Source organism: Crinia signifera, chromosome 7 (assembly GCF_055691185.1).
Source record: "Crinia signifera chromosome 7, ASM5569118v1, whole genome shotgun sequence".
Lineage (NCBI taxonomy): Eukaryota > Metazoa > Chordata > Amphibia > Anura > Myobatrachidae > Crinia > Crinia signifera.
Genome location: NC_139223.1, coordinates 13,429,215 through 13,453,970, shown reverse-complemented (window position 1 = coordinate 13,453,970; position 24,756 = coordinate 13,429,215). Strand labels below are relative to the sequence as shown.

Sequence of the window (24,756 nt, the reverse complement as noted above, 5' to 3'; positions counted from 1 at the left end):
CTTCCGACTTTGGATTACAAATACCCAGCGGTCTAGACGTCTCAGCGAGGGACCTGAAAACCTGCAAAGGAAGGGACAGATAATTTAAACAAGCGCTTATAACGGGTGATCCTAGTCGCATAAGGGGCTTAACATTTCATTGGAACTGCCCAGCATTTCCCGTATCTGGTAAAACATTTCCTCCAGTTGAGGACTACTTTTATAGGTTTAGGACAGAGACTTGGGAAAGGTCCTAAATCTGGATATATGAAATAGAGACAGTGCAATTGCCTACTGAAGGGTTTTAATCCACACTGCAGTTAGGATAATACTTAATGCATTAAGTAACCTCAGGTAATTGTTGAGGTCGTTACTATAAATTGTTGATGTGTATTTACGCTGTGATTTTTCTGTTTTATTCGTTCAATGAATTCTTTGCATGCAATTAACCTTTATTCTCCATAGAAGAAAAGAAGCAGTGTTAATGCATAATAAAACATCTGTTATTTATTTATTTACTGTGTGAATTACTGTCTTAAACTGTAAATGTTATTGTGAGTTGAAGTATCTGAAAAGGAAAAAGAACAAGAAGAAATACTCACTGGTAGGTCACACATTGTTAGGTCGGCACTGATAAATTAGGGTTCAGAGAGTGGGGCCTAACTCCTATGGGAAGCTCTTAGATGTCTGCGGCTGTTTGTCTTTACCGGCCCAAGGCTAGTATGGACCTGGGGTACCCTATGCAGCTATTTTCATCCTGGCTGATTCCACCTCACAGCACCAGTGAAGGTAGTGACAGAGACAGACAGCAGTAATGCCCTCAATAGCCTGGTGCTCTACGTTCCTGTATACGCTATTTATGCCTCGGTCCAGCTCTCCCTATATACCATGACAGGAGGGCAAGCAGGGCACCTTAAGTAGCAAAATACAGAAGTTTGTGCTCAGTTTTGCTTCTTCTGCCAGTAACAGGACTTGGATCCATATTTCTGGTAGCATGAAAGGTCGATGATGCATCTTACAAAGCAATGGATCGGTCAAGCCAGGATAGTAGAATAGGATTGTCTACTCTGCTACTAATAACAGTTTTGCTTACCGTTACAGGTGAATCCTTCCTTACACCCAAAGCTTTCTGGAAAACCCTGGACCAAGGTCAAAAGCAGCAGACCAAAGCCAAAGATGTTAGGCCACCAAAGAAAATGGAATCAATAAAGTATCAAACTGAAATGCAGACACATGCTACTTCCATTGTAAATGCATTGTCTAACCTACGCAAGACCAGCAATACAGGACAGGGAATACAGGTAATATCATACTAGACCCTCCGCATCCCCACCTAAACTCACCATTTATCATCAGAACATAAACCCTAATAATCGCTCTATCCCCGCCCCTGCTGTAGTGTTGTCACATTCTGATGTACTACAATGCTGACCTCGTGCGCAATGAGAATTGTCCTGCCCACACTTATGTCCTGCGTCTTCCACCACTGTTGTGTTTGCAGCATCTGGCCTTGTAAAGTTGTTCATCCTGGAATCCCTGTATATCCATAGCTGTTTTTAATCTCCCTTTTTCTCACTATCATCATACCCTGACCAAGTCTATTAGCTCAACACACGGTATTTATTATTATTATTATTATTATCCTTTATTTATATGGCACCAAATGGGATCTGCAGCGCCCAATTACAGAGAACACAAATGAAGAAGCAAAACAGTGACTTGCAGTTGAATACAATACAGAACAAATACAGGGTACATACAGTATACATTGCTGCATCAGCAGGCGGCACTGAAATAAGTATCAGGATTTTGGTGCCATCAAATGTGGTTTAAATAAAAGAAGGAAAAACACACAAAGAAAAGAGAGCCCTGCACTTCACATTACATTGTAAAGAGGAGGGGCGGACAGACTGGGATGACACGTATGAGGTAGAAAGTTGGTTGGGTGAAGAGGTGGGTCTTGAGAGCCTGATTAAAGTTTAGTAGAGAGGGGTAAAGTATGAGGAGTAGAGGTAGAGAAATCCAGTGGTAGGGAGCAGCACATGAAAGGTCTTGGAGGTTTTGAGTTTGGCGTGAGAGCAGGGGCGGATTGGGGACTAAAAGTGGCCCTGGAAAATATCTGGAAGTGGCCTCATATGGGGGGCAGCAAATCATTAATGGGCGGAGCCAGCATAACAGAAGGCGGAGCCGCAACCAGCAGACCTGGGCCTTTTATTTACTGCAGTGTATGGGGAGAAGGAGGTGGGGTGGGAGGAGGTGGGGCCGCATCCAGCAGCAGGGCCCTGTGCAGTGTTGCCGCTGCTGATACATTGCCCAGCAGGGGTGGATCCAGAACAAAATGACAGGGGGGCACCATAACAAGGAAGTGAGGGGGTTATTTGTGCATGTTCCCAAAACAGTTGGCGTTGCCTCAAAACGAGGGCATGGCCTCAAAAGGAATGACAAGGAGAGACAGTGGGTAACAGTGAGCAGATGATTGGGAGAGGGAGAGGGTGATGTCTTGGAAAGGCAGAGTGACAGGAGAGAGAGGCAAATATGGAGATACTGCCACAGGGGAGAGGTAGATAGTGATGCAGTTGGTGATGGGGAGAGATAGAGAGACAAAGGTGTCTACAGGGAGAGACATAGGGAACTAGGGAAGGTGGATGAGAGGAATAAGAGACAGGGACAGTGAGAGGGGAGAGTGAGTCAGTGAGACACAGAAAGCAAGGGGAGAGTGAGATACAAGGGAGAGAGGAGGTGAGTGGAAGAGGGAGAGAGAGGGCGGAGAGAAATGGGCAGGAAGAGAGGGGACGGGGAGGGTGTGAGTGAGAGACAAAGAGGGGTAAGAGTAAGAGAGACATAAAAATAGGGGGAGAGAGGGAAGATAGAGAGAATGTAGAGAATTAGAGGATGCATGAGAGGGGAGAGTAAGTGAGAGGGGGTGAGAGAGGTGGCAAGAAAGAGGTGATAGGTGAGAGGAGGAGAAAAAGAGAGGGGGAGAGAGGGATTGGGTGAGAGGGGAAAATGAGTGACAGGTATAAAAGGGGGAGGGGAAGCCAGAGAGAGGAGGGATAGTAGTGAGAAAGGGAAGAGAGAGAGGAAGAGAGAGGGGGGGGGGGGGGGGTGCGTGAGAGGGGTAAGTAAGGGAGAGGGGGTAAGAGTGGTGGCAAAATAAAGAGGAGAGAGTGAGGGGGGAGAGAGAGGTTGGGTGAGAGGGGAAAATGAGTGATGGGTGGATAGTAGGGGAAGGGGAGAGTGAGAGATGGGCAGAATGGGAAAGGGAAGAGAGAGAGATAGGGAGAGTGTGTGAGGGGGAGAGAAAGGGAGAGGATGGTTAGACTGAGTGACAGAGGGAAAGTGAAGAGTGAGAGGAAAGAAGATAAAGAGTGTGTGAGATGGGGAGGGAAAGAGAGATTGGGAGGAAAGAGGGAGGGGCCACAGGGCTGGTGCAAGGTATCTCAGCACCCTAGGCAAACTATCTGCCTACCCCCCCCCCCCCCCCCCCATATTCCCACATACACACATCAATACCCTCAGGAGACTGGGGTTAGAGGAGGAGAGGAGGTGGTAGAGCAGGAGAAGGGGTTGTAGAGGAGGAGACAAGGGTTAGAGGAGGAGAGGGGATGGTAAAAGGGGAGAGGAGGTGGTAGAGGAAGAGATGGGGCAGAGGAGGAGTTTGTAGTAGAACTTCAAATACACCCACAGATACTGAGGTGCTTGTTATAGTATATATCTTACACAAAAGAAGAATTATATAAATATATTATATAAATAAAAGCTTTATTTTGTATATTATTAATCTAGCAGCAGGCTTCTGGCGTTTTGGTGTCGCCACGCCTGACGTATCAAACCCTGTATTGTGACCCATTAAGGGTACAGTGCAGGGCTAACTTAAATATGAAAAGTAGCACTGGAAGCACCGCGCTGTTACTTTAAACTATTTAATTTATAATTTTATATATATTTCAATTAAATTTTATTCATATAATAAAATAAAATGAACCCAGTATTTTATTATATGAATACAATTTACACTTCCACATGGCTCTTTCAGCACTTTCACCCCACAGGTGTCATATCTTGTCACATTTCATATAACTTTCCAGGTAATTCCCCGGCTCCCCTGGGGAGTTTCACAACACCCTACTCCACCAGTACACATTGGGCCTGGTTCTAATCCATACGCTCGCTTGTGTGTTCGCACAGGGGAGTGATGGTTAGGGACTGCGCAGGTGCATCCCCTTGGTGTGAGTGGGCATGGTGAAGTGCTTATTTGCCGGCCCATTCGCACCTAGCAGTGTGGGCGGTGGGCGCGAGGCAGCAGCGAGGGGTCGCGCCAATGGGAACACCCAGTGTTTCATGGGTGTTCCCATGAAAATGCGCCTGTGATGCAGATGCCGCGGGCTGATGTCAGCTGCCCAACCGCTTCAAGCATATGGACGCCGCAGATCTAAGACACCAAAGAAGTGTCTTAAATCTGCGAGCGCTGTAGAAATCATTAAAATCACCCCTATGCAGTAATCCTAACCATGTTTTGTTCCATCAGAACACAGAGACCCAACAAGCTGGAGTCCACAAGGTCCCTGGAGCATATGGCCCAGGCAGCGGCACCAATCTATATGGAGAACCAGCTGCTATAACAGCGCGACCAAATCCTATTGGGCAGATAGAGTCAGGTGTCACAGGTGAGTCTGGAACTTACTGCACTGATATTTCTGGGATACGTTTGTCTGTAGCAGTGTTATCGAGGATTCATATTCACCTGAGCCAGGGCAGGTTCCCCGAGCAGAGCAATCCATGGCATCCAGCACCCTGGGGACATGGGGCTGTTGTCAGATGACCAATGATGAAAAGGTCGACAGTCTGAAGGACTGGGGGGGGGGGGGGGGCAGTGATGTCAAATCCGATATGCAGACCGGCTAATAATGTGATCTGCAGCAATGCAACAGCACCAGTTTTACCACTTCATACACAGGGCGGGATGTATTAAAATAGGGGTGGTTGTCATGGCACCTGGGGATATAAACAATGTGAAAAATACAAAAAATACACATCAATATACAGTACATGTGATATTTTAAAAAACTTGTGAAATAAGAGGCTATTGTAGCCATAAAAGAGGCGATTAATTCGCCATTCCTGTGCTGAAAATGGAAAAAAATATAAAGAAGACATACAAACAAGCTAATTAAAAACTTGCAATCACAGGTTTCTGTGAATATCATGGGCCACTGCTATTTCAGGATAGATGCATTGGCATATCATAGATGCATCAATTGATGCCAATGCAAATATTATCTTAATCCAACTTGTGGTGCCGATGCCTATCCATTACAATGGTACATGATATTCAGGGGACTCTTGTGGCAACATGATTCATAGAGGTACTTAATAAGCTATATTATTACAAAAAAATAGTGGTACATCCCATGTTGTTACAGAAAATGGTACATCCCATGTTGCTCATTCAAGCCCCAAGGAGAGAGTGTATCCAGGAGGTGAATCCACCTTGCCTCCAGTTGTAAAAGTAACCTTTTTCTATTGCCCCCTCTAGGTGGCTCTGGTATGTGGTCAATGATCTTTGACCTGATGCTTGCTACACTGTGTTTCATCTCAGCACAGTGCCTCGCAACCGGCTGTTCACTTCGGCCCGTCATCAGGGCCTGTCTAATGGCCAGGCGATGATTGGCCATTCTTTCTTTGAACTGGCATTCTGTCTTGCCCACGTAGTAAAGTCCACATGGACAAGACAGAATGTATACAATGTACTTGCTAGAACATGTGACCGAATGCTTGATCTTTATTTTCCGGCCTGTGTGGGGGTGATTTACTGTGTCACCGGCCAGCATGGAGCTGCAGGTGACACAGCCAATACACTTAAAACAACCTTTAGGGTGGGACAAAAAGTATGTGGGTTTGATACTTTTGGTTAACTTAGCCATATCTGTTTTGACCAATTGGTCAGCCAGGTTACGACCCCTCTTGTAGGCTGGCATAATGGTGGTATTATGCAAGCTCTTCAAGCCTCTATCCGAGGCTACCAATGGCCACAAGGCCTTAACCTTTTTGGTCATTTCTGCACTGCCCACTGTATGTTGGGTAACCCATGGAATTCTGTTACCTAGATCTTTTTTCTTATTAGCCGCCTTGAGTGCTGTTTCTCGGGGGATGTTGAGTACCTTTTCTTTGATGGCTATCAAGCTCCTCCTATTGTAGCCTCTTTGTTCACATTTTTTTGGCATCTGGTCAAGGGCTTTTTTGGTGGTCTCAATGTTGCTGGTAATTCTCCTTACTCTCAACATTTGAGAGTAAGGGAGGCCCTGGCGCAATGCTACAGGATGGCAACTGTCTTGTCGCAATATTGTATTGCGATCAGTGCTTTTTACAAATAGTGATGTTTCTATCTTGCCTGATTTAAGTTGGATCTCAACATCTAGAAAGTTGATGACCTCCATACTCATGTTGAAGGTCAATTTGACAGGGTGATTCTGCCTATTGTGGGCCTCAAAAATCCCCCTCAACTCATCAGCTGTCCCTCCCCAAAAAATGAGGAGGTCATCTATATACCTACGGTACAGTATGACCTTCTCCGCATAAGGGGCCTGAAAAAACAATTGCTCATCAACCCCACACATATAGGCATTGGCGTAGGATGGGGCCACGTTCGATCCCATCGCTACGCCAGAGGGAATGAATGCAGTGGAAAGCCTGATATGCACTAGCGAGACTTATAGGGGCCCCGCAGTACCCTTCTACATGAGCCTACTCAATCTGGTACTCAATCGGAATTACTTTTCTTTTGATGGTGCGATGTATCGACAACGCCTTGGCGTAGCGATGGGATCGAACGTGGCCCCATCCTACGCCAATGCCTATATGTGTGGGGTTGATGAGCAATTGTTTTTTCAGGCCCCTTATGCGGAGAAGGTCATACTGTACCGTAGGTATATAGATGACCTCCTCATTTTTGGGGGAGGGACAGCTGATGAGTTGAGGGGGATTTTTGAGGCCCACAATAGGCAGAATCACCCTGTCAAATTGACGTTCAACATGAGTATGGAGGTCATCAACTTTCTAGATGTTGAGATCCAACTTAAATCAGGCAAGATAGAAACATCACTATTTGTAAAAAGCACTGATCGCAATACAATATTGCGACAAGACAGTTGCCATCCTGTAGCATTGCGCCAGGGCCTCCCTTACTCTCAAATGTTGAGAGTAAGGAGAATTACCAGCAACATTGAGACCACCAAAAAAGCCCTTGACCAGATGCAAGAAAAATTTGAACAAAGAGGCTACAATAGGAGGAGCTTGATAGCCATCAAAGAAAAGATACTCAACATCCCCCGAGAAACAGCACTCAAGGCGGCTAATAAGAAAAAAGATCTAGGTAACAGAATTCCATGGGTTACCCAACATGCAGTGGGCAGTGCAGAAATTACCAAAAAGGTTAAGGCCTTATGGCCATTGGTAGCCTCGGATAGAGGCTTGAAGAGCTTGCATAATACCACCATTATGCCAGCCTACAAGAGGGGTCGTAACCTGGCTGACCAATTGGTCAAAACAGATATGGCTAAGTTAACCAAAAGTATCAAACCCACACACTTTTTGTCCCGCCCTAAAGGTTGTTTTAAGTGTATTGGCTGTGTCACCTGCAGCTCCATGCTGGCCGGTGACACAGTAAATCACCCCCACACAGGCCGGAAAATAAAGATCAAGCATTTGGTCACATGTTCTAGCAAGTACATTGTATACATTCTGTCTTGTCCATGTGGACTTTACTACGTGGGTAAGACAGAATGCCAGTTCAAAGAAAGAATGGCCAATCATCGCCTGGCCATTAGACAGGCCCTGATGATGGGCCGAAGTGAACAGCCGGTTGCGAGGCACTGTGCTGAGATGAAACACAGTGTAGCAAGCATCAGGTCAAAGATCATTGACCACGTACCAGAGCCACCTAGAGGGGGCAATAGAAAAAGGTTACTTTTACAACTGGAGGCAAGGTGGATTCACCTCCTGGATACACTCTCTCCTCGGGGCTTGAATGAGCAACATGGGATGTACCATTTTCTGTAACAACATGGGATGTACCACTATTTTTTTGTAATAATATAGCTTATTAAGTACCTCTATGAATCATGTTGCCACAAGAGTCCCCTGAATATCATGTACCATTGTAATGGATAGGCATCGGCACCACAAGTTGGATTAAGATAATATTTGCATTGGCATCAATTGATGCATCTATGATATGCCAATGCATCTATCCTGAAATAGCAGTGGCCCATGATATTCACAGAAACCTGTGATTGCAAGTTTTTAATTAGCTTGTTTGTATGTCTTCTTTATATTTTTTCCATTTTCAGCACAGGAATGGCGAATTAATCGCCTCTTTTATGGCTACAATAGCCTCTTATTTCACAAGTTTTTTAAAATATCACATGTACTGTATATTGATGTGTATTTTTTGTATTTTTCACATTGTTTATATCCCCAGGTGCCATGACAAACACCCCTCTGCGTGATTCAAAGCGAGGCCTGACCTCCACGCCGGACCGCAGCGCAAGATCACGCTCGCTGACGTCATGGGGAGTTACGGGGAGTGGCTGGGAGCCGAACATGGCGACAGCCTCCCTAATGGCGCCCGACGGAGCGGCACACGCTGTGAGGGGGCGGAAGCGCGGGTAAGCAATGAACATCACAGGTGAGAGGGGCAGGTAATCATGGAGCACAGGGGGAGGTTTTTCACGTGGTTGTGTATTTATTGCGTTCACTTCTGTTGTATTATTGATCCCTGAGGACGGGCGCAAGTCGCCCGAAACATGTCGGAACAATAAACCTGTTTACACGTTTTTCATCAAATACGAGAGTGCCGCCTTTTTCTCCAACACCATATATATATATATATATAGAGATATAGAGATATATATATATATATATATATAGATAGATATATTACGTATATATGCTGGTTGGTGTATTATACCTCATTTTTTGTACTTTATTAGGTTGTGTTAATAAATTGTTCAATTGTTCAACAACCAGTCGTATTATTAAGGGTGATTCCCCAAGCTCGACCGGATAGCATGCGACAGCTACAGATATATCGGGGAATGCTATTACGCAACACCGACACAGCTTGGGGTGGAGGCACTACATCACCATACCTACCGAGCTATTGAAGAAAACAGCGTTACAATATGAAAAGATAAGATTTGGGAAATAGAACGATATGATGGTCTATTTTTTCACTGAAGGGTTAATCAAGAAAATATCCAGTGTCAGCAAGGGGGCGTACCTTACTTACACTGGAATAATGTAAATTACACATATAATGGTATCTTTTCAGATGATGGGTGCGTACCCATACTCACGGCGTATTAGGTGTTGACACTCCTCAAAAGGTTTCTTTTGGATATCCTCGTTCAAAAAAAGTGTGCAATTCTTTTGTCATAAAAAGAATTTATTTACATAAAAACACACCAAAATTAAAATTATAAAAAAATGTGTCTATCACTCCTATGGTGTAATGAGGGAGGTAAGAAGATGGGGTCCTGATCCACCGGGTAGTACCGGTATACACCCAGATGTCAAATAGTGGGATCTTACCTTCTCTCCAACCATCACCCCAAACACTTTTCAGATAGAAAGGCACCTTCCTCCTGCCAACGCATTTCGAGCAATGGCTCTTTATCAAGAGTTTTGATAAAACTTGCTCGAAACGCGTTGGCAGGAGGAAGGTGCCTTTCTATCTGAAAAGTGTTTGGGGTGATGGTTGGAGAGAAGGTAAGATCCCACTATTTGACATCTGGGTGTATACCGGTACTACCCGGTGGATCAGGACCCCATCTTCTTACCTCCCTCATTACACCATAGGAGTGATAGACACATTTTTTTATAATTTTAATTTTGGTGTGTTTTTATGTAAATAAATTCTTTTTATGACAAAAGAATTGCACACTTTTTTTGAACGAGGATATCCAAAAGAAACCTTTTGAGGAGTGTCAACACCTAATACGCCGTGAGTACGGGTACGCACCCATCATCTGAAAAGATACCATTATATGTGTAATTTACATTATTCCAGTGTAAGTAAGGTACGCCCCCTTGCTGACACTGGATATTTTCTTGATTAACCCTTCAGTGAAAAAATAGACCATCATATCGTTCTATTTCCCAAATCTTATCTTTTCATATCCCTATTGCTCTGGAGACGAACTCTCAAGTGAAAAAACCATCGACCAGAAGAACCTTCACGTAAAGATAAGTACAGATACACTATCCATTCAGCGCCACTCTTTCCAGAACCCCACCCTTTTCTTTTTTGTATCAATAGGGATTGATCCTCGGCTTTGGAAATACAGGCAGCAGAATTGTAGGAGCGCCACACTTAATTTCACCTTTTCAGAGAAAAAGTAATGAGTGTGGATGAGAGACGCAGATCTTGGGAGGAGCGTAGAGGTCGTGTTGGATGATATTTTGAGATAAGAGAGGATATGTATGTTGGTGTAGATTGGTTTATGGCCTTGTGTGTAAGTAAAATAATTTTGTATTGAGTACGGTAGAATACAGGTAACCAATGAAGTGACTGACAGAGTAGCTTTGCAGACGATGAACGTCTGGCTAGGAAGATTAGCCTCGCAGCTGCATTCATGATGGACTGTAGTGTTGAGAGTCTGTATTGGGGAAGGCCAATAAGGAGACTATTGCAATAATCAATGTGTGAGATGATGAGAGCATGGATTAGAGGTTTTGCTGTGTCTTGTGTAAGGTAAGGGCAAATTTTGAATGTTTTTTAGGTGCATGTGGCATGATTTTGAGACAGATTGAATGTGGGGTACAAAGGAAAGTTCTGAGTCAAGGATAACACCTAGGCAGCGAGCTTGAGAGGTAGGAGTGATTGTCATCTTCTCAACAGCGATAGAGATATCAGGTTGGTAACTACTATTTATTGGCGGAAATATAATTAATTCTGTTTTTGAGATATTAAGTTTGAGGTGGCGAGATGACATCCAGTATGAAACAGCAGAAAGGCATTCAGAGACATGGCTCAATACAGATGGGGACAGGTCCGGGGAGGATACGTAGAGCTGAGTATCATCCACATACAGATGGGGACAGGTCCGGGGAGGATAGGTAGAGCTGAGTATCATCTCATACAGATGGGGACAGGTCCGGGGAGGATAGGTAGAGCTGAGTATCATCCGCATACAGATGGGGACAGGTGCGGGGAGGATAGGTAGAGCTGAGTATCATCCGCATACAGATGGGGACAGGTCCGGGGAGGATAGGTAGAGCTGAGTATCATCCGCATACAGATGGGGACAGGTGCGGGGAGGATAGGTAGAGCTGAGTATCATCCCCATACAGATGGGGACAGGTCCGGGGAGGATAGGTAGAGCTGAGTATCATCCGCATACAGATGGGGACAGGTGCGGGGAGGATAGGTAGAGCTGAGTATCATCCGCATACAGATGGGGACAGGTGCGGGGAGGATAGGTAGAGCTGAGTATCATCCGCATACAGATGGGGACAGGTCCGGGGAGGATAGGTAGAGCTGAGTATCATCCGCATACAGATGGGGACAGGTCCGGGGAGGATGGGTAGAGCTGAGTATCATCCGCATACAGATGGGGACAGGTCCGGGGAGGATGGGTAGAGCTGAATATCATCCGCGTACAGATGGGGACAGGTCCGGGGAGGATATTTAGAGATGACTATCATCCGCATACAGATGGGGCAGGTCCGGGGAGGATAGGTAGAGCTGAGTATCATCCGCGTACAGATGGGGACAGGTCCGGGGAGGATAGGTAGAGCTGAATATCATCCACGTACAGATGGGGACAGGTCCAGGGAGGATAGGTAGAGCTGAGTATCCTCCGCATACAGATGGGGACAGGTCTAGGGAGGATAGGTAGAGCTGAGTATAATCCGCATACAGATGGGGACAGGTCCGGGGAGGATAGGCAGAGCTGAGTATTATCCGCATACAGATGGGGACAGATCCGGGGAGGATAGGTAGAGCTGAGTATTATCCGCGTACAGATGGGGACAGATCCGGGGAGGATAGGTAGAGCTGAGTATCATCCGCATACAGATGGGGACAGGTCCGGGGAGGATGGGTAGAGCTGAGTATCATCCGCATACAGATGGGGACAGGTCCGGGGAGGATGGGTAGAGCTGACTATCATCCGCATACAGATGGGGACAGGTCCGGGGAGGATAGGTAGAGCTGAGTATCATCCGCATACAGATGGGGACAGGTCCGGGGAGGATGGGTAGAGCTGAGTATTATCCGCATACAGATGGGGACAGGTCCGGGGAGGATGGGTAGAGCTGAGTATCATCCTCATACAGATGGTGACAGGTATACTATACCATAGTAACCCACTAATTGCTATTAGACAGGTTGGAAATAATCCCACGGGTAACATCGGTCCAAGTGTGCCGATGGGACATACTCTGTTGGAATAAGGGAGAATTTAATGGTACATGAGATAAATTACACACACGTCGAGGCAATAACACACAGCTTCATTTTATATCACACTTTATTTTCTTGCACCCTTCTTTATTTTTAATATATTTCGCTGAAGTTGAAAAAGCAATTTTAGGATATACCCAATAAAGTTATTTTTTTATTGTAGTAGTATTTAGTGTATAGAGAATAGATAATCTCTTTTTCTTTTCCCTATTCACACAATACATAAAGAATTCTACTCCTAATTCAAAAAAATATATATTCTATATATTGGTTCACCCAGTGCGCCACAAACAGACTTTTTTTTGTTTCTCTTTTCTTCTATCTACATACCACCTCCCCTGCCGGCACACCACCTCCCCTGCCTGCACACCACCTCCCCTGCCTGTACATCACCTCCTGCCTGCACACCACCTCCCCTGCCTGCACACCACCCCCTGTCTGCACACCACCTCCACTCCCTGCCTGCACACCACCCCCTGCCTGCATACCACCTCCTGCCTGCACACCACACCCTGAGAAAAAAATATAAAAGGAGTGGCGCTAGTATAAACAATGAAAGAAATATAGGGGGCAAAATAACAAGAGATATATAGTATACAGAGGGAGAAATTTAATAAGAAATGATGATACAATGTTTCGTATTCTTAATATGAATGTATACGAATGAATACGACTAGTTTAGTCGTATGCAAATTTGTATTGCGGAGAAAATTTACAAAGCAGTCAAATACGACTGATTTGTAATCCCCGATTGCGTATTCGAATTTGTATAGGCAGCCTGCACGGATCAGTCAGATCCGTGCAGGCTGCAATGTGTAAAAAATAAAAAAATGTTAAAAAAACGACTATAACTAGCACCAGACTCAAAAAGCCAGGGCTGTTTTTTTTTTTAATGTTTTTATTGAGACTTTTACATATATATAAAGAGTCGTAAAAATAAGATATGTAAGCAGCACAGTAAGACAATGCACAACATAACATCAGCGGGAGGTGGATTCTTAGATCAAGGTCATAGTAAAAACAGTCCTCACAACGTCTTCCATTCAGAATCCGAACAATGTCTGGAATGGGGACTGAAAAAGTGCAATAGGATTTGTAACGCACAGAAAGTATCTGAAATAGCTACACCTATATTTGTGTCAAAAGCACATTGAAAATATTTAGACAAATGTAACGTCATACTGTGCATCATTACAATTTGAATAGACAATTGAAACAGTCAAACATATCAAAACAATAACAATGATAGTAATAAGTACCCATTCATTCGTCATTCATACCAAATGGAAAGAAAGGGGGGAGGAGGGGGGGGGGGAGTTTCTCAAAAGATATCGAGTATATGTTCTCTAAATTCCGGAGATAATGTTTCAAGAAGTGGGGACCACTTAGACATGAATTTCTGGGTTTTACAGTCTACATCTGGAAGGGTAGACAGGCGCTCGTAACATAATAACGTAGTCAACTCAGTTTTCAAATGTTCAAGTCTTGGAGGAAAAGGGGAGATCCATTCCTTAAGTATGAGTTTTTTTTGCAACTGTGAGAATTATTATTTTTAGAAGTGGGATCATTGGGTGTCTAGAATGAGAGAGCTGCCAAGTCTCGATTTGTAGACTCAAAATAGCTCTCATATTAATCGGTAGGTCAATACCCAATGAGTTATGTATATACTAGAGATGTGCACCGGCCACTTTTCGGGTTTTGGGTTTTCGGTTCTGATTACCTTGAGGTTTTGGGTTCTAATGGGTTTTGGCAAAATACCTCCTAAGTGTTTTGTGTTTGGATTTTTTGGGGTTTTGGGTTCTGATTTTTTTGTTAAAAAAGCCTAAAAACAGCTAAAATTGCAGAATTTGGTGTTTTTTTTTTGCTCCTACGCTATATTGACCTCAATAACATTCATTTACACTCATTTCCAGTGTATTCTGAACACCTCACAATATTGTTTTTATTGCCAAAGTTTGCACTGAGGTAGCTGGATAACTATGCTAAGCCACACAAGTGTGCGGCACAAAGACGTGGCTCATGTAAGAGTGGCACTGCAGCGGCAGACATGATGGCAGTTTAAAAAAATAGGCCCATAAAAGATACCTATCTGGCTTGATCATGCACTGTTTACCATGTGCAGCCAAGGAGCGGTGGGCATTTTGTGCAGCACAGAGTTTGTCTGCAAGTGTGTAACTGTTTTGATCACTTTAACATCCAACAAGCCCCCTATCTGGCTTGATTGTGTGATAATGTAATCTGATTGTTTAATTTTGTGATTATTATTCATTTATTATTACCAGTCGTCTCTTAAATCATTGCCTAATGGGTGTAGGGGAGTGGGCTAATCAATTTTAAGGTGGCAGATGGAAGATGTAATGTAATGTAAACCATCACTAGCATTGGTTGCAGCAGTGGTAGTAACTGATGGACCCAGCTGTGCAGATAAGGAGGATGCTGACAGCGATGATGTCAAATGGAAAGCCAGCGAACTGTTGCTCCATGCAGCGCTGGAAAACTTTGCTGCCCGTGGTGATGCCATAGGGCATGCGTAAACATCACTAGCATTGGTTGCAGCAGTGGCAGTAACTGATGGACCCGGCTGTGCAGATAAGGAGGATGCTGACAGCGATGATGTCAAAGGGAGAGCCGTCGAACTGTTGCTCCATGCAGCGCTGGAAAACTTTGCTGCCCGTGGTGATGCCATAGGGCATGCGTAGGAAGACGTAGCACCCAATAGGGGTCATGAAGGCAGTAAGCATGGAAGAGGCTCTGTCCAGAGGGATCTGCCAAAACCCACACTTGGCATTCAGGGTGCTAAAGACCGTTGCACCTGGCATGTCAGTGATCACCTGCTCGATGGTGCAGAGTGTGTATCTGTTTTGGTCAGTTTAATATTTCATAAGACCCCTATCTGTCTTGATTGTGATTATGATTATTTATAATTAATTTCATATGATTTTTAATTTGGTGATTAGTAATATTATTCATTTATTATTTATTATTACCATTCGTCTCGTCAATCATTGCCTAATGGGTGGAGTGGAGGGGGCTAATCAATGACTAGGTGGCAGCTGGAAGAGTTCTATCTGGCTGCGACTTCTGTAACTCTATTGATCGCTAGGGTGGATTCAGGTGATCTGGCTCGCTAGGCGGGTGTTCCCTTTGCTCACTGCTTCACATGCGTCCCTCGTGAAGCTGTGCGCTCTGTCGAGGAGGATGTCCTTTGCCGGTAGAGAAGTACTGATCTTCTCTCAAGGTGTTACGACTCGTAGCTGCACTCCCCTGCTACAACCTCAAAACAAGCACCAAGACCCCTATCTGGCTTGATTGTGCACTGTTTACACAGTGCAGCCGAGGAGCAGTGGGAAATTGGTGCAGCAATCAGTGGAATGCAAAGAGTTATATGCATTTCAAAGACAAGTCCCTCATACAAATGACTCTCAGCAGTGGGCACCAGACCAGACAGGTAAAAAAAAATTTAGCCTCCCAAAAAAGAAGTGTAATTGCAGCCGCCCAAAAAGAAGTGTAATTGCAGCCGCCCACAAAGAAGTTTAATTGCAGCCGCCCACAAAAAAGTTTAGCCGCCCAAAAAGAAGTTTCATTGCAGCCACCCCCAAAGAAGTGTAATTGCAGCCACCCCCAAAGAAGTTTAATTGCAGCCGCCCAAAAAGAAGTGTAATTGCAGCCCCCACAAAGAAGTGTAATTGCAGCCGCCCACAAAAAAGTTTAGCAGCCTCCAAAGAAGTTTAATTGCAGCCGCCCAAAAAGAAGTGTAATTGCAGCCGTCCCCAAAGGAGTTTAATTGCAGCCGCCCTCAAAAAAGTTTAGCCGCCCCCAAAGAAGTTTAATTGCAGCCGCACAAAAAGAAGTTTCATTGCAGCCCCCACAAAAAAGTTTAACCGCCCAAAAATAAGTGTAATTGCAGCCTTCCTGCCCCAGCCCTGACTCCCCCAGGTCAGGGAGATCACATTCTCACCCATGAAGATGGTGACACAAATCCAAAAGAGGACAGAGAACAATCTCTTGCACACGAGACCACTGTGCTGGATACAAGACAGACCAGAGTCCACCTAAAGGTGTCGGCTAGTACAGCATCCCTAAAAGTTTCAAGGCTCAAAAAAAAAGACTGCAGTGGCAGACTCCCAAATTAATGCAGGGTGAGAGCTGCAACCAGCAGTGGGCGATTGGTGCAGCAATCAAGTGGAATGCAAACAGTTGTATGCATTTAAAAGACAAGTCCCTCATACGAATGACTCTCAGCAGTGGGCACCAGACCAGACAGGTAGATGAGGCAGTACTAGTTGTGTGTGTATCTGTTTTGGTCAGTTTAATATTTAACAAGACCCCTATCTGGCTTGATTCTGGTTATGATTGATTGATTATTAATTAATTTTTTGATGTGATTGATTCATGGTCGAAACCCCGTTTAACAACCTGGCTGATTCTGACCCTGATGTGCAGTTGGTCTCTGTGATAAAAGATCCCAATCTCAAATGGCAGGCTGAACAATCTGTGGATAGCCATATTTAAAAAAAAATGTGTGGCAGCCCACTACAGGATGCCCCTGGAGTGCCCCTGTGCCCCCAAAGAAGTGTAATTGCAGCCGCCCCCAAAGAAGTTTAATTGCCTCTCAGCAGTGGGCACCAGACCAGACAGGTAGATGAGGCAGTACTAGTTGTGTGTGTATCTGTTTTGGTCAGTTTAATATTTAACAAGACCCCTATCTGGCTTGATTCTGGTTATGATTGATTGATTGATTATTAATTAATTTTATGATGTGATTGATTCATGGTCAAAACCCCGTTTAACAACCTGGCTGATCCTGACCCTGATGTGCAGTTGGTCTCTGTGATAAAAGATCCCAATCTCAAATGGCAGGCTGAACAATCTGTGGATAGCCATATTTATAAAAAATGTGTGGCAGCCCACTACAGGATACCCCCTGTGCCCCTGGGGTGCCCCTGTGCCCCCAAAGAAGTGTAATTGCAGCCGCCCCCAAAGAAGTTTAATTGCCTCTCAGCAGTGGGCACCAGACCAGACAGGTAGATAAGGCAGTACTAGTTGTGTGTGTATCTGTTTTGGTCAGTTTAATATTTAACAAGACCCCTATCTGGCTTGATTCTGGTTATGATTGATTGATTATTAATTAATTTTATGATGTGATTGATTCATGGTCGAAACCCCGTTTAACAACCTGGCTGATCCTGACCCTGATGTGCAGTCGGTCTCTGTGATAAAAGATCCCAATCTCAAATGGCAGGCTGAACAATCTGTGGATAGCCATATTTAAAAAAAATGTGTGGCAGCCCACTACAGAATACCCCCTGTGCCCCTGGAGTGCCCCTATGCCCCCAAAGAAGTGTAATTGCAGCCGCCCCCAAAGAAGTGTAATTGCAGCCACCCAAAAAGAAGTGTAATTGCAGCCGCCCCCAAAGAAGTGTAATTGCAGCCGTCCCAAAAGAAGTGTAATTGCAGCCGCCCAAAAAGAAGTGTAATTGCAGCCGCCCTCAAAAAAGTTTAGCCGCCCCCAAAGAAGTGTAATTGCAGCCGCCCCCAAAGAAGTGTAATTGCAGCCGCCCACAAAGAAGTGTAATTGCAGCCGCCCACAAAATTTTTTAGCCGCCCAAAAAAGGAAGTGTAATTGAGCCTTCCTGCCCCAGCCCTGACTCCCCCAGGTCAGGGAGATCACATTCTCACCCATGAAGGTGCAGCAATCAGTGGAATGCAAAGAGTTGTATGCATTTCAAGACAAGTCCCTCATTAAAATGACTCTCAGCAGTGGGCACCAGACCAGACAGGTAAAAAAAAGTTTAGCCACCCAAAAAAAGAAGTGTAATTGGGCCTTCCTGCCCCAGCCCTGACTCCGCCTGGTCAGGGAGATCACATTCTCACCCATGAAGGTGCAGCAATCAGTGGAATGCAAAGAGTTGTATGCATTTCAAGACAAGTCCCTCATTAAAATGACTCTCAGCAGTGGGCACCAGACCAGACAGGTAAAAAAATGTTTAGCCGCCCAAAAAAAGAAGTGTAATTGGGCCTTCCTGCCCCAGCCCTGACTCCCCCAGGTCAGGGAGATCACATTCTCACCCATGAAGGTGCAGCAATCAGTGGAATGCAAAGAGTTGTATGCATTTCAAGACAAGTCCCTCATTAAAAATGAGTCTCAGCAGTGGGCACCAGACCAGACAGGTAAAAAAAAGTTTAGCCGCCCAAAAAAAGAAGTGTAATTGAGCCTTCCTGCCCCAGCCCTGAGTCCCCCAGGTCAGGGAGATCACATTCTCACCCATGAAGGTGCAGCAATCAAGTGGAATGCAAACAGTTGTATGCATTGAAAAGACAAGTCCCACATATGAATGACTCTCAGCAGTAGGAATAATGAATGGTGATGCAAGATGGAATTGTCCTTGGGCCCTCCCACCCACCCTTATGTTGCGAAAATAGGACATGCACACTTTAACAAACCAAACATTTCAGCGACAGGGCCTACAAAACTGTGGCTGAAATGATTGGTTTATTTGGGCCCCCACAAAAAATAAACCAATTCATAATATCTCCCTGTATAAACTGGCTCTACAGTAACAAGATGTCATCGTCACTCATCATCATCATCCTCCTCCTCCTCCTCCTCCTCTGAATCCTCGCCCCCTTCAGTGTGTACTTCCTCATTCTCAGAGATTATCAATTCGTCCCCGCTGGACTCCACAATCACAGGTCCAGTTATAATCTCTGGAGGCAATTCCTGGTCTTCATTGAATAAGTGATAATTCATTTTTATAAACATCATTTTCTCAACATTTTTCGGGAGCAACCTCCTTCGCCGCTCACTGACCAGGTTCCCCGCTGCACTGAATACTCTTTCGGAGTACACACTGGAGGGGGGGCAACTCAGGTAAAATAGAGCCAGTTTGTACAGGGGTTTCCAAACTGCCTTTTTTTCCTGCCAGTACAGGTAAGGACTGTCTGACATGTCTACTTGGATGCTGTCAACAAAGTAATCATCCACCATTTTTTCAATGTTGACAGCAAACAATGCACCAACAGTAGACATGTCAGCAATCGTTGGCAGGTCCTTGAGTCCGGACCAGATGTCCAAACTCCCTCCTGCCTGCCCTGCATCCCCGCCAGCGGGTTGTGTGGGAAATCGCAGCTGTTTCCTCACAGGCACAGGTGTGGGAGAAAATGAAGGAGGAGCTGGGGCCGTGTCACGGTCCCCTTCAGATGACAATCTCCTGACCAGCAGGTCTTTGCACCTTTGTAGACTTGTGTCCGCCGGAAACAGAGACACAACATACGCTTTAAACCGAGGATCGAGCACTGTGGCCAAAATGTATTCCTCTGACTTTAACAGACTGACCACCCTCGTATCCTGGCAAAGCGTATGGAGGGCTTCATCCACAATAGCGACATGCTTTGCGGAATCGCTCCGCTTTAGCTCCTCCTTCACTTTCTCCAGCTGCTTTTGTAACAGCCTGATCAGGGGAATCACCTGACTAATGCAGGCAGTGTCGGAACTGACTTCACGTGTGGCTACTTCAAACGGCTGGAGAACCTTGCACAACACGGAAATCAGCCTCCACTGCGCTTGAGTCAGGTGCAGCCCCGCTCCTCTGCCTATGTCGTAGGTGGCTGTGTAGGCTTGAATGGCCTTTTGCTGCTCCTCCATCCTCTGCAGCATATAGAGGGTGGAGTTCCAGCGCGTCACCACCTCTTGTTTCAGCTGATGGCAGGGCAGGTTGCGGAGTTTTTGCTCCCGCTCCAGCCTTCGGCAGGCTGTGGCAGAATGCCGAAAGTGTCCGCAAATTTTGCGTGCCACCGCAAGCATTTCCTGCACACTCCTGTCATTTTTTATGAAATGCTGCACCACCAAATTTATTGTGTGGGCAAAACATGGCACGTGCTGGAAATTGCCCATGGTTAATGCCCGCACAATGTTACTGGCATTGTCCGACACCACAAATCCCCAGGAGAGTCTAAGGGGGGTAAGCCACAGGGAGATGATTTCCCTCAGTTTCTCTAAGAGGTTGTCGGCGTTGTGCCTCTTCTTGAAACCGGTGATACACAGCGTAGCCTGCCTAAGAAGGAGCTGGCATGCAGGAGATGCTGCTGCTGCTGCTGCGGACGGCGATGCATCTACCCAGTGGGCTGTCACAGTCATATAGTCCTTAGTTTGCCCTGATCCACTTGTCCACATGTCTGTAGTTAAGTGTACAGTGGGTACAGCCGCATTTTTCAGGGCACTGAGGACACTTTTTCTGACCTCCCTGTACATCGCGGGTATCGCCTGCCTAGTGAAGTGGAATCTAGACGGGATTTGGTACCGGGGACACAATACCTGCATCAACCGTTTAAATCCCACTCCATTGATGGCGGACACCGGACGCACGTCTAACACCAACATAGCTGTCAAGGCCGCAGTTATCCGCTTTGCCATAGGATGACTGCTGTCGTATTTCATCCTCATGGAAAATGACTGTTGGACGGTCAATTGCTTAGTGAAAGACGTAGCGGTCTTCCGACTTCCCCTCTGGGATGATGACTGACTTCCCCTCTGGGATGATGACTGACTTCCAGCAGCAGCAGCGGCAGTAGTAGTAGTAGGCATAGTGCTGCAGGATCCTCCGGAGGAATCTATGGAGTCATTCATGCAGGTGAGATGGACTGCAGGACTCCCCCCTATCCGGATCGAGGAGGAATTTGTCGAGGAGGGAGTTGGCGGTGTGCTTTTCAGGCATTTGGCTCCAAAAGGAGGACCAAGTGATTTAGGTGTCGCTGGACTGCTAGCCGCACTTTCTGGACTAAACACTGAACCATGATGCGTCTTTAGGTGACGTTGAAGGGAGGTTGTCCCTAGGTGGGCAAGATCCTTACCCCTGCTTATTGGAGTTTTACATAAGCTACAAATGGCAATACTTTTGTTGTCCGGATGCGGATAAAAAAAATTCCAGACCGCAGAGGTGGATTTATTGGTCCTTTGTCCAGGCATGACAATGGGCTTTTTCATCCCATGGACAACAACTTTTTCCCCCACAGGTGCCTCATTCCCCCCTGGTGCGTCATTTAAGCAAACCAAGTCTCCATCCTCCTCGACAACTTCCTCCTCAGTGCCAGCTACATCAATATCCTCCTCCTGGTGTACAACATCACCTTCACTAATAAAATCTGGAACTAGACTGTGGGTGATCCCTCCAGCATATGCAGAGGGCGTACTGCAAATGGTGGAAGGAGCCACCTCTTCACGTACAGTGATGGGAAGGTCCGGCATCACAACCACCGCCACCCTCGGACTCTCCGTGGGGATTTGGGATATGTCTTTAGAAGGATGAGTTTTTTCCAGATTTATTTTCTGAATTTTTTTCTGTTTTTTTTTCTGAAATTTTTTCAGACTTTTTTGAGTCGGTGTCAGCCTAACTCTCTTTAATTTCCTATTGGGCGGGGAGAGAGGAGGAGGAGGACTTTCCTCGTCATCTGAAGCTGCACCGCTAGTCATGAAGTTAGGCCATGGCCTTAGCCGTTCCTTGCCACTCCGTGTCTTAAATGGCATATTGCCAAGTTTAAGTTTCTCTTCCAACGATTTACATTTCATATTTTTATTCCTTTTACGGAAGTTTGGTTTCAATTGTACATGCCCTCTGCTTTCACACTGGGCATCGGCCGTGGCAGACGACGTTGTTGGCATTTCATCGTCTTTGTCATGACTAGTGGCAGCAGCTTCAGAACTATGAGGAAGTGCATCTTCATCTTTCCTTTGTTTGTTAACCTCCATATTTTGGATCTCCATTATTATTGTGGAGTTATGTCACAGAACAGCGCCACTGGAGTGCAATTATATATGTCAGTGAGTATGCACCAGCAGGCAGTTATACAGATACAGCAGTATTAGGCAGTGAGCCACACACCAGACAGGTACGGCAGTATTAGGCAGAGAGCCCCAGACCAGACAGGTAGATAATGATATACGGCAGTATTTAGGCAGTGAGCCCCAGACCAGAGGGTAGATACGGCAGTATTGGGCAGTGAGCCACAGACCACACAGGTACGGCAGTATTAGGCAGAGAGCCCCAGACCAGACAGGTACGGCAGTATTAGACAGTGAGCCCCAGACCACAAAGGTAGAGATTTACGGCAGTATTTATTTATTAGGCAGTGAGCCCCAGACCAGACGGTACATACGGTAGTATAGCCAGTGAGCCCCAGACCACAAAGGTAGAGATATACGGCAGTATTTAATTATTTATTAGCCAGTGAGCACCAGACCAGACGGTATATACGGCAGTATAGCCAGTGAGCCCCAGACCACAAAGGTAGAGATATACGGCAATATTTAATTATTTATTAGGCAGTGAGCCCCAGACCACAAAGGTAGAGATATACGGCAGTATTTAATTATTTATTAGCCAGTGAGCCCCAGACCAGACGGTACATACGGCAGTATAGCCAGTGAGCCCCAGACCACAAAGGTAGAGATATACGGCAGTATTTAATTATTTATTAGGCAGTGAGCCCCAGACCAGACGGTACATACGTCAGTATAGCCAGTGAGCCCCAGACCACAAAGGTAGAGATATACGGCAGTATTTAATTATTTATTAGCCAGTGAGCCCCAGACCAGACGGTACATACGGCAGTATAGCCAGTGAGCCCCAGACCACAAAGGTAGAGATATACGGCAGTATTTAATTATTTATTAGCCAGTGAGCCCCAGACCAGACAGTACATACGGCAGTATAGCCAGTGAGCCCCAGACCACAAAGGTAGAGATATACGGCAGTATTTAATTATTTATTAGGCAGTGAGCCCCAGACCACAAAGGTAGAGATACACGGCAGTATTTAATTATTTATTAGCCAGTGAGCCCCAGACCAGACGGTACATACGGCAGTATAGCCAGTGAGCCCCAGACCACAAAGGTAGAGATATACGGCAGTATTTAATTATTTATTAGCCAGTGAGCCCCAGACCACAAAGGTAGAGATATACGGCAGTATTTAATTTTTTATTAGCCAGTGAGCCCCAGACCAGACGGTACATACGGCAGTATAGCCAGTGAGCCCCAGACCACAAAGGTAGAGATATACGGCAGTATTTAATTATTTATTAGGCAGGCAGTATTTAATTATTTATTAGCCAGTGAGCCCCAGACCAGACGGTACATACGGCAGTATAGCCAGTGAGCCCCAGACCACAAAGGTAGAGATATACGGCAGTATTTAATTATTTATTAGGCAGGCAGTATTTAATTATTTATTAGCCAGTGAGCCCCAGACCACACAGGTAACTAGATAAGATATACAGCATTATTATTTATTAGGCTGTGAGCCCCAGACCACAGACCGCCAGACTGGCAGATTCAGTGTAGGCAGCAGTGCAGCACCAGTGGACTATATGTATTTATTTAATATAATTAATTAATTAATTATTAATATATATATAATAAATGGCACAGCACAGCACCAGAGGTATGCCCCAGCACAGATGATACAGTAGTACTACAGGCAGGTACACAGTTAGACTGTTCTCCTAAGCAGAGGAGAACATAGTACACAGCAGCACTGAGGGAGACAGCCCTAGCAAATAAAATAATTAATTACAGCACAGCTCACCAGAGGTAGACCGCACAGAGGAGACAGTAGTACTGTACAAGTAGTCAAGTACACAGTTAGACTGTTGTCCTAAGCTGAGAACAGAGTACACAGCAGCACTGAGGGAGACAGCCCCAGCAAATAAAATAATCAATTACAGGCAGCACAGCACACCAGAGGTAGACCGCACAGAGGAGACAGTAGTACTACAAGTACACAGTTAGACTACACAGCAGCACTGAGAGACAGCACCAGCGATTGCAAAAGCTCAAGGTCAAGCTCAAGTTTAAGCCCCAGCAGCAGCACCAACACACCCTCTCCCAACCCACTACTTGACTGGAGTGAAGATGGCGGGCGCGGCAGCCGCTTATAAAGCCTCGCGAAATCCGGCGCCGGGAGATGACGTTCTAATCACGCGGACGGACCGAGTCAGGCATAAATCTCCGAGCGCTGCTCGGAATCAGGCTAGGAATGATGACGTCCGTGGGGGCTCGGATCTCTGAAATCCGACCCCGCACATCTCTAGTATATACCATTTCATTTTAAACCAAAACTTTGCTACAGTATTTTAGGACAATGCCAGAAATTATGCGTATATAGAGCTTTTGGAGCTCGACATTTGGGCCATCTACCTGAGTCCGAAAATACCATGTGCATTCTTTGGCCTGGCGATATATATGCCCGGTGTGGAAACTTCAAATGAGTTTCCTGCAGTTGCGATGAGTGCAGAATTTTAAAGATGTATGGTAT

The 24,756-nt window shown here is 45.5% G+C and overlaps 1 protein-coding gene across 1 annotated transcript in view; it reads left to right on the top strand.

Annotated features, from left to right (window-relative positions):
- The window catches only part of LOC146019785 (interferon-induced very large GTPase 1-like), a 134,639-nt gene that overhangs the window by 13,535 nt on the left and 96,348 nt on the right, over positions 1 to 24,756 (top strand). Inside the window, exons 4-5 of the mRNA XM_083152340.1 lie at positions 1,081 to 1,280; positions 4,508 to 4,646. Of these exons, the coding sequence (XP_083008466.1) occupies positions 1,081 to 1,280; positions 4,508 to 4,646 (339 nt within the window). The remainder of the gene's footprint in view (positions 1 to 1,080; positions 1,281 to 4,507; positions 4,647 to 24,756) is intronic.